Source organism: Ovis aries, chromosome 12 (genome assembly GCF_016772045.2).
Source record: "Ovis aries strain OAR_USU_Benz2616 breed Rambouillet chromosome 12, ARS-UI_Ramb_v3.0, whole genome shotgun sequence".
NCBI lineage: Eukaryota > Metazoa > Chordata > Mammalia > Artiodactyla > Bovidae > Ovis > Ovis aries.
Window position 1 is genome coordinate 23,570,356 of NC_056065.1, and position 9,586 is coordinate 23,579,941.

The 9,586-nt window shown below is 54.9% G+C and overlaps 1 protein-coding gene across 1 annotated transcript; it reads left to right on the top strand.

The window, feature by feature from the left end:
- Window positions 1–3,647: 3,647 nt before the first annotated feature.
- HLX (H2.0 like homeobox) lies at window positions 3,648–9,338 on the top strand. Its single transcript, XM_027976283.2, has 4 exons — window positions 3,648–4,738; window positions 5,536–5,715; window positions 6,448–6,632; window positions 8,455–9,338. The coding sequence occupies exons 1-4, from the start codon at window positions 4,147–4,149 to the stop codon at window positions 8,962–8,964; spliced, it is 1,467 nt and encodes a 488-aa protein (XP_027832084.1). The 5' UTR covers window positions 3,648–4,146; the 3' UTR covers window positions 8,965–9,338.
- The last annotated feature ends 248 nt before the right edge of the window (window positions 9,339–9,586 follow it).

Consider the following 9,586-nt stretch of genomic DNA (forward strand, 5'->3'; position numbering starts at 1 on the left):
TCCTTCTTATTTGACTGTGAATATTTAATTATTTCCATCCTTTCCTTTGTTTGAAAAAGTATTTAAAATTAAGATTGTGTGTAAGGGGGTCCCAAATCCACAGAGCAATTAACTTGTGCGTTACTCTGCTCAGAATCCAAAAGCAAGAACAAAAGCAGAAAGCACATCTGGACAGCTGAAGCCCTTGAAGAGTTATGTTATGTAATAAGCAAAGCTCAACATTTACTCTCCTTGAGTTTTTATGCTCAGTGGGTGTGTATATGTGTCCCCAAATTTAGGACAAGAATTTACATTGGTGGTTTAAGGATGGAGACTTGGAATACAGCACAACCAGAGGGCAATGGGACCCATCTCTTGCTTCAGTCAATGCATAAACCTCTGATTTAGAAGGGAAGGGTCGTATGCATTAAAGACAGCTCTTGGAATTGATTCGATGCCATTGTGGCATCTCCCCCTCTAGCGTCCCTCCTCCCTGTCCCCTACCACCCAAAGTTGTTAAACCTTTTAGTATAAACCACTACCTCTGTTGCTCTATTGTCAATTCCAATTTGCCCAGTGTAGCTATGCAAACGTCTTTCGTCTGAGCTTCCTCAAAAGACAGCGCTGCCAAATTTAAGCTCAAGTTAATTTGGTTCAGTCTGGCCCTCTTCACTTCTGCTAGAACCCGGAATCAGCGGCTACCAGGCCCCCGGAGCCCTCGCCTCTGCCCCCAGGGCCTCGGCCTGTCTCAATTGCTCTGGACCGGTTCATTTCGCCACAGCCCGGAGCCGCTCGGAAAGCAAAGATTAAAGGGGAAAGTCGCAGCTGTATATTTATATTTTCATTGCTAGAAGGGAATTGATTTCCGCGCATTTATTTTGGTAGTTGTAATACACAAGGGCGGATTTGCGTCACCCGAGCAACTTGTCGGTGGAGATAAAGTTGCACAAATATTGAAAGGGGAAGTGCTAGGAGTCATTATAGAGTTTTTCTCCGGAAGAAATAAGGATTTCTGCAGTATCCTAAAATACTAAGGCCGCTTCTATTTTGAGCCCAATCTCGCAGGCACATCCGCTCATTTAGCCGGAGTTTGAGCCCATCAAAAAACAGGAGATGACCTGAACTCTGGCGAGTCCAGGGTTTCCTGCTGCTTTCTTGGTTCAGAGAGGGTGGAGGGAGTAGGGAGGAGGAGGAGATTCTGAGCACTCAAAAGAGGGCGAGGGGCTCGCAGAGTCGGAGCCTGGGCCAAAGGCGTGTGGAGGGGAGGCAGAAAGGGGTTCCAAAGGTTTCCTTTTTCGCGTTTCCCTCCGGGAGCTCCTGGTGGGTCTGAGAGGCGCTGATGCGGTTGCAATGAAACCGAGAGTAATGAAGGGCACGCTGGTCCGGTTGCAATTTACAATCAGGCCGTGCGGGTTTGGCGGGCAGAGAGAAGCGGGAGGCAGGGTTAGGAGTCTGCGGGGAAAATGCGCCCTGTGGCCCCATCCTCGCCCCTTCTGCTCCGGGCCTTGAAATGCTGCAGATGCGGGTAGTGGGCTCCGCTGGAAACCCGCAGAGCCCACGTTCCGCCCCGCATGCATCCCGCGCAGGTTCCCGAGGGTCGCTTCGCATTTGCGGGCGGACTGCCTGGGGTGAGGCCTAAATGCTCCTCTTTTCGAACTGTGAGTTTGTGCTTAGGCCCTGGCTTCAGTGCTCGCAGCGGAATTGGAAGTGACACCAGAAAAAAAGGGAGGAAGAGAGGGCTCCAGGCCGCCCCTACACAAGCTGGCGCTAGTGTCTTTCTCCGAGGGCAGCGAAGTTATACAGAGGCCGCGCCCTCCCTCTAGAGTCTCCCTGGAATCCTCAGCGTATTCTTGCGAAGCCTGCACTGGAGCCCTTTAAGGAGGGTCCAACATCTCAAGTGGCTTTATACTCGTCTACCTCTTTGTCTCTGGCTAGAAACTAAAGGGCTGGTCTTCCTGCATTTCTCTTGCCCCAGGTGCCCATGACCTTAGCAGATCACCCCACTCCTACCCCCTTTCAGTCTCTGGACAGAAGATCTCTTTCCCGGCTCCACGGAGCAGGGCAAGAAACCCCCTTGAGTAAGAGAGGGAGGGAGAGACAAGAGGACAGAGAGAGACAGAAGCTGGTTGGGGAGAGAGGGGGGGAGGGTGTTGTTCTCAAAGCTGACTGGTCACAAATAATTGATTAGTGATTGTTACATTCCTGGAGAGAGCCAAAAGCTTAAAATGACAGCATCTGCAACCAGTGACCAGAAACCACTAGCCCAAACCCCGAACTCGAGATAGGCATGGCAAATTCAGTTGTCTTCCTGGGTTTCTTTGGTAAAGACCTGTTAGTACTGAAGTGAAATTTTAAAATGCCACAGAAACTTTATGGCAACGATACTGAAAGTTTGGGCAGGAAAATGCCACAGAAGCACGGAAGTTCTATTAGAAGATGCCTGTTAGGACAATCGAAAACAAAAGATTTCGTGGCTTCATTATTAATATCATTTTATTTTCTTCCTGAAAATGTGCAAGAACTCATGTGGGTGGCCTGTGGTTTATTTGGGAGAGGGGTGGGGAAATCCATTCTGACTCTAATTTAAAAGAGAACGAATTCTTAAAATAGAGATGTTGATGTTGCAGAAAACCCCCACTACACCGACTCTGTGCTCCAAAGACCCCAAGTGCGAATAGAAGGCGTCCGCTCCCACTGCAGCTTTTCCTGAGACCAGGCCTAAGGGGTTCCCTGGGGAAACAGTCGCAGCAATGAAAGCAGCATTTAACCCCAAGGAAATCGACTCTTGTGGGCACTTGCAAAACAACGGACGCCACGTGATCGGGGATGTGGCAGAGGAGGGAGGGTGACATTTCCTACAAGGTGCAGCAGAGGAGGGGACGCGCGTGCCGCGCTCCCGGGTTTCGGACGGCGGCCTGTTTTGTTGTCCCTGAGGCTCGAGGGGTGGGGAGGGGAGAAGGTTTGGCTGCTTCCAAGGGAGGCGTTCGGAGACATCCGTTTTATTTTGTTTGAATAGTTACTCGTTCAAGTTGTCAGTGTGTGACAGCTCAGAATAAAGCTCATTTGCGAGCGTCCCTCCTCTCTTCCCTGAGGATCTCCGCGGCCGGGAAGCAGACGAGGTGCTCGTTTGCGGGGGGCGGGGGAGGGCTGCGCGCAATAGCCCAGGGCAGGGCCGCGTGTGGGCCGGGACCTACGAAAGACTGAGCTTGGTAGAGGACACCTACTCTCGGGGATAGAGGCCGACTGGAGAAAAATCGGGCCGAGAGAAGTAAAGAGAGGAGGGGAAACTTGGGCTCCGTCAGCGTTCTAGGAGGCCGGCTTTGTACCCTCGAAAATAGGCAGGAGCACCAGTTTCCTTGAGAGAGCGCTCCAGGAGCGCTGCGGCCAACTCTCCGCGCCTGGTGCTGATTCGGAGCCGTAGAAGTTAGTGGGAGGTTAGGACTCCCTGGAGCAGCAGTTCGGCCCCCTGCTCTTTGCAGAGTGCGCGCCTAACGCAGCTCAGCCCACGCGGCAGCAGCAAACAGTTTGGCGTGGCCGGGGCGTGGCCGAGGGGACGGGACACGCCCCCTTTCCCAGTTCCCCTCCGTTTCCCACTCCCCATTGGTTGCCAGCGTGGCCAATGAGCGCTTGGATCGAGGTCCTACCCCGGGTCTGACTCGAAAGCTCCTGCCAAAACTTTGGGAGTTTTTAGAGAGGAGTTTTTTTTCCCCCCCTCTCTTATTTTTTTTTTTTTTCAAACTAACGGATTATTATTGTTGTTGTTTTAAATTTAGCTCTTAAGGCTTAGCTGTTTGGGTGTTTCTTTCGGTGCCCGATTCCCGTCTCCCCGGCTTCCCTGGCGTTCGTGCAGTCGCGGCCCCCGCCCGCCTAGCCGCTCCAGCGCCCCTGGTTCGCCTTCCAGCCCGCGGGGAGCGCGGGCGCCGCGCCGCCTTTAAAGTGAGGCCAGGGGCCGAGGCTGTGGCCGGCCGGCCGGGATCCGGCCCTCGCCTCCTCCCTCCGTGGCGCTAGGGCTCCCTGGCCTGTCTGCAGTTCGGACGGAGACGAGTAAGCGGAGCGTCCCCGGAGGGGCTGCTGCCTTCTCCCGGACGTAGCCTTCCTCTCCCCGCGCACCCAGCCATCTACCCGGCCGAGCCAGGCCGCGGCGGCCTCTCGGCGCACCCCGCCAGAATGTTCGCCGCCGGGCTGGCTCCCTTCTACGCGTCCAACTTCAGCCTGTGGTCGGCCGCCTATTGCTCCTCTGCCGGCCCTGGCGGCTGCTCCTTCCCTCTGGACCCCGCCGCCGTCAAGAAACCCTCCTTCTGCATCGCGGACATCCTGCACGCGGGTGTTGGGGAGCCTGGGGCGACCCCGGAGGGTCTGGCGGGGGCCTCGGCTGCTGCCCTTACCGCGCACTTGGGATCGACTCACCCGCACGCCTCTTTCCAAGCTGCCGCCAGATCCCCGCTTCGACCCACCCCGGTGGTGGCGCCCTCCGAAGTCCCTGCTGGCTTCCCTCAGCGACTGTCCCCGCTCTCAGCCGCCTACCACCACCATCACCCACAGCAACAACAGCAGCAGCAACAACCGCAGCAGCAACAGCCTCCGCCTCCACCCCGGGCTGGCGCCTTGCAGCCCCCGGCCTCTGGGTCGCGGGTGGTCCCTAACCCCCACCATAGCGGCTCCGCCCCGGCCCCCTCCAGCAAGGACCTCAAGTTTGGAATTGACCGCATTTTGTCTGCAGAATTTGACCCCAAAGTGAAGGAAGGCAACACACTGAGAGGTAGGTCTTGGGAGAGAGGCTGCAGGCCTCTGATCAGGAAACTGACGCACTCGCGGATCCCTAGGGCCGTTTGGGATGCCTTTGAGTGTTTTTAGGATTAAGAACAAGTTGGTAGAATGAGGGAAAAGGAAATGAATTGTAAGGAGACTGTGAAGCATTAGGTTTGAAACTCACTTGCTCTACGTTTTTTGAAAAAAGATAAAAAATAAAAACCACGAAGAACCCAGGGATGCTTTAAAAACACAGTCACAGAATCAATATTCATAAAAATTGTTGGAGTAAATATTTGCTCAAAGGACTATCATATGTGTGTCTCTTTAATCACATATCTGGAGAGAGAACTACATTATTGGAGAGGAAAAGCCCTTTTGGGGAACAGTTTTGCTTCCTTTGGTCTGATTTCTGGTGCAATTCCACCAAAGAACTGTAGATGAACAATACTGACTGAACTTCCAAGAGGAGAGAGCAGAGGGCTTCTTTGAGGGGGGACGGTTTAGTTCTATGGAATTCTTGGAAGACACCTGAAGGTGTCTTGTTTAGGCCTCTTTGCCAAAAGCCCTCCCTAGTTACACGCATGGATGTGGACCTACAGGGCACACACAGGAACATTTCGTGCCCTGCCCTTTGGCCAGTGTACGGAGAGAGGCGTCTTGGGGGCTGGAGACAGAGTTCCCTCACGACTTCGCTCCAGGAAAGCGGAGTGGAGGGCGTGTTGGGCGGCAGAGAGAAGCAAATTCCAGAGAGTGTGAGTGTGGGTCTGTGGAGGGATAACACCCCTTCTTTTCCCTTGCCCCCAGATCTCACGTCGCTGCTCACCGGCGGGCGGCCCGCGGGGGTGCATCTTTCCGGCCTGCAGCCCTCCGCCGGCCAGTTCTTCGCGTCTCTAGATCCCATTAATGAGGCCTCTGCCATCCTGAGTCCCTTAAGTTCGAACCCGAGAAATTCAGTTCAACATCAGTTTCAAGACACATTTCCAGGTACGGAAACCCTCCCGAGCGCCCGCCTCACGCTTAGGTCGACGCCCACACCTCCTGAAGTTTCACGTGCACGCCGCGGTTTAGCAATCCCGGAGTTGACGCGGGAGGCTACCGCGTCCGGAGAGAAAGCGACAGATTTCCCAGGAAGCTAGCTCAGTCTTTTGTAGCCTGGGGGATGGGGGAGCTTGGGGAGTCAAGAAAGTGTGTGGGGGGCAGGTGGGGTGATGGGGAAAGGGCTTTCCCTAGTCATTTCTCCCTAGAGGGTGGTTTGAAAGTGCAGCAAGTGGTGTTGCTTGTTAACATACACACATTTTGGAATGACCTCAAACACTTTGGCGCACCTGGGCACAGATGCGAGTACGCGCACACACACACACGAGAAGAGAATGGAGGCTGTCATCTTTGGATCCTTCAGGCCCAAGGGTTATTTTCGCCCACTCTGAGAATGACTGATGGTCAGGCTTTCTGTTTTTGTCTTCCCTTTGGAATTAGCCGACGAAGCCCCGGGCTTGTCCACTCCACACTCCCGTTAGGCCTTCCGCCTATGGTCTTATGCGCCCTAAGTTTCCTCTTTAGAGAGGCCATTCCGTGCCTGCGTGAAAGGGCTTTCAGAGCCAACTGTTGAGGCAAAACAATTTTAAGCATCGTGTGAGCCCCAGGCGCGCAGGCCGCGACAGAGCACTAACTGGGCCCTTCTGTCTCTCTCCTGTTCCGGCTCCCCTCTGCTGGCAGGTCCCTACGCCGTGCTCACGAAGGACACCATGCCTCAGACGTACAAGAGAAAGCGCTCGTGGTCTCGGGCAGTCTTCTCTAACCTGCAGAGAAAAGGTCTGGAGAAAAGGTTTGAGATTCAGAAGTACGTGACCAAGCCGGACCGAAAGCAGCTGGCCGCGATGCTGGGTCTCACGGATGCGCAGGTAAGCCCGCTCCGGCCCCGCCGCACAGCCCTTCGGTGGGGCAGCAGCTCGCGGCCTAGCCCCGAGACCCCTCCGCCCGGCCTGACTCTCCTTTTGCGGTGGAAACACTAAATCTTGAATTTCACGAGGCTTCGTGGACTTCTCAACTTGAGAGGGAGAGAGGAAGAGGGTAGGGGGAAAAGGGCAGAAAGAATAGCCCACCCTAAAGATATATGTCACAAGCTGCCGCATGCTTACTTTGGCCAACAAGGGAAAGCCTGTTGCTGAGAAAGCAAATAGGCCTCCGGAGATAATAACTATGTACTCCAGTGTGGCGCAGTTGGCTGTAGGGGGCAGTTGCAGAAGAGATAAAAATCCAACGTCAAGAGATTGTTGTTGTTGTTTTTTCCCCTCCTCTTAGCCTCCCTCCCTCCTCCTTCTGCTACTGCTGGATTGTGAAATCCCCAGTTGTGAGGAAGTGAAAACATCATTTCAAACGGAATTACTTAGCCCCAGTAGGGTGAGAAGTCCACTTGGAGCGGGCGGCCACAGTCAGTCCCATTTTCTAATGGCCTGATGGGAGGGGGCCAGTGAGGAAGAGAAAGAGAAAAAAGATTTTCTTAGAGCGCCCAAGAGCATTCCACCAGGTTCTGCCTACGTGAGTTTTTTTGTTTGTCTGGTTTGTTTTTTAAGAAAAATTTTCAAATAGCAAATCTATTGTGCCTGAATTCAATTTTTTCCTTTTCTCAAGTTCAAGACTTGGATTTTTATTTTTTAAGTTTTGAAAATAAAGAGTCACAGTTCTTCCTTACCTCACAGCAGTAGCCCTTGCTTCCTGGGTGCTGAATATTCTGAACAGGGCAGAAGCCAAAGGCATTTTTTCACAGCTCCCTTAGCCCACCCCCTCCTTCTGTCCTTCATTACACAACTCCCTTCCCCAGCACACACACTGGAGGAGCCCAGCCGTTTTCCACCAGCTGTGGATGTTATTTTTAAAAGGGAAGCTGGGACTTGTGTGAAAGCATTGGGTCCCCCAGGGGATTATATATTTATATAGATTCTCCGAATCATCCCTACCCCCTTCCTCCACTTTGCACAGGTTTAATGCCAGCGTTTTCTGAGCCCTCAGAAGGATTAGTTTATCTCAGGCAGGGGCAGGGTCCTTATCAGTCTCTGAGTACACACACACCAAGAAAATGCTCTTTTACTGAAGGTCCATTGGTGCTCCCATGCCACTAGGATTAACTCTTTGAATCCCCTTCCCCTTGTTTCTCAGGGTTCCTCCTTAAAAAGAAATACTTTTGTACTGACTTGCCTTCTGTAATGGCGGTAGAGGATCGGCGACTTAGCAAGGATTCTTAACAGTGGGCCACCAAACCCTTGAAATTGTGTGCAAAATCTTGGGTATATGTGCATTTTTCTGGGCCAGGGGTCCATAGATTAATCAGATTCGTGGCAGGGGGTGGTCCTGGCTCACAGGGGGTTAAGAAGCATCGACTTAGAGTATTGATGCCCCTAGTTTGAGGGCAAGGTGCAAGGACTTGCTTTTCCAACAAGCATCCAGGTGACTTCAGGCTACAGGTCGGGGGGCCACATTTTGAGAAACAGTCCTAGCGGCTTCCCTAAGCCAAGATCCCTGGTGGTCCCCGTGGTTTCCCTCGGCTGCCTCTGGGTCCCTGCTCCTAACCCAGTACCTGGCCTGTGGTAGAGGTGCTGGGGACTATCAGTGATGCTTTCCCGCCTTTGGGAGAGGGTCTGGGATGTGCGAGAGTCGGATTGGAGCGAGCCTGCCTCTCATCTCCATGTCCCTTTTTGTCTCCCGGTGCGGCGCGGCGCGGCGCAGGTGAAAGTGTGGTTCCAGAACCGGCGGATGAAGTGGCGGCACTCCAAGGAGGCTCAGGCTCAGAAGGACAAAGACAAGGAGGCGGGCGAGAAGCCGTCGGGCGGAGCCCCGGCCGCTGACGGCGAGCCGGAGGAGCAGAGCCCTAGCCGCTCCGAGGGCGAGGCGGAGAGCGAGAGCAGCGACCCCGAGTCACTGGACATGGCCCCCAGCGACACGGAGCGGACTGAAGGGGCCGAGCGGTCTCTGCACCAAACGACCGTCATCAAGGCCTCAGCGGCCGGCGCCCTCCTGGCCGCCAACAGCGGAGGCAGTGGAGGCAGTGGCGGCGGCGGCGGCGGCGGCGGCGGCTTCAACTTCGGCGGCCTGAGTAGCGGCAGCACCACCAGCGCCGGGAGCTCCGGCAGTCACAGCAGCGGCGGCGCCTCAGAGCTGCTTCCCGCACCCCAGCCCGCCCTCAGCAGCGCCCCCAAAAGCCCCGAGCCCGTCCCAGCGCCCCTCGGCGGCCTCTAGACTGGACGAGATTGGAGGAGCCCTGCGTGCAGACCCCCAGCCTTCCAGTGTGGGCTGGATTCTGTGCCTACTCTCCAGTGGCGGCGGGGCCCCGGGGTTCCAGACGCAGCGGCGGAATTTCGCGCATCGCCGCCCTGGTCCAGTGCAGCTCACCCGGCACAGAGCCGAGGGGAGTCAGAGTGCCCCCCGCCCACCCCCAACCGCCACCGCCAAGCTCCCAGCGCCAGACGAACACTCCTGCCCGGATACAAGCAGCTCACACTGTGAGGTGTTGGACTAAACAGTTTTCCCCGCACTAGGGGTCATGGTGCAAAGACGTGATGCACTTAGGATACCACAAACTTGTAAATAAAATGTTTACTCTGGTTTGTAAAGGCCACTTGGCTTGCTGGGGCGAGGCGGTCCTTAGGGTCTGGGATCTCCGACCTGGACTTTAGCCCGAGGCACTGTGGGGTGCAGCCGCTGGAGGTGGGGGACTAGAGCTTGGGGGGAACATACTGCAACCCTGCAGCCAAGGTTCCATCAATCCATAGCCCACGACAGCTGCCATGATCCAGCGATCCATGCACCAGAGTCTGACCTGGGAGCCCTGTCGGCCATAGACTCAGGCCTGTCCTGCAGA

Excerpts from the sequence above, each read along its gene's own strand:
- HLX (XM_027976283.2), top strand. The coding sequence starts at position 4,147 with ATGTTCGCCGCCGGGCTGGCTCCCTTCTACGCGTCCAACTTCAGCCTG. Across the intron at positions 5,716-6,447 it reads GTTTCAAGACACATTTCCAG|GTCCCTACGCCGTGCTCACG; the intron begins GTACGGAAACCC and ends CTCTGCTGGCAG. Across the intron at positions 6,633-8,454 it reads TGGGTCTCACGGATGCGCAG|GTGAAAGTGTGGTTCCAGAA; the intron begins GTAAGCCCGCTC and ends GGCGCGGCGCAG.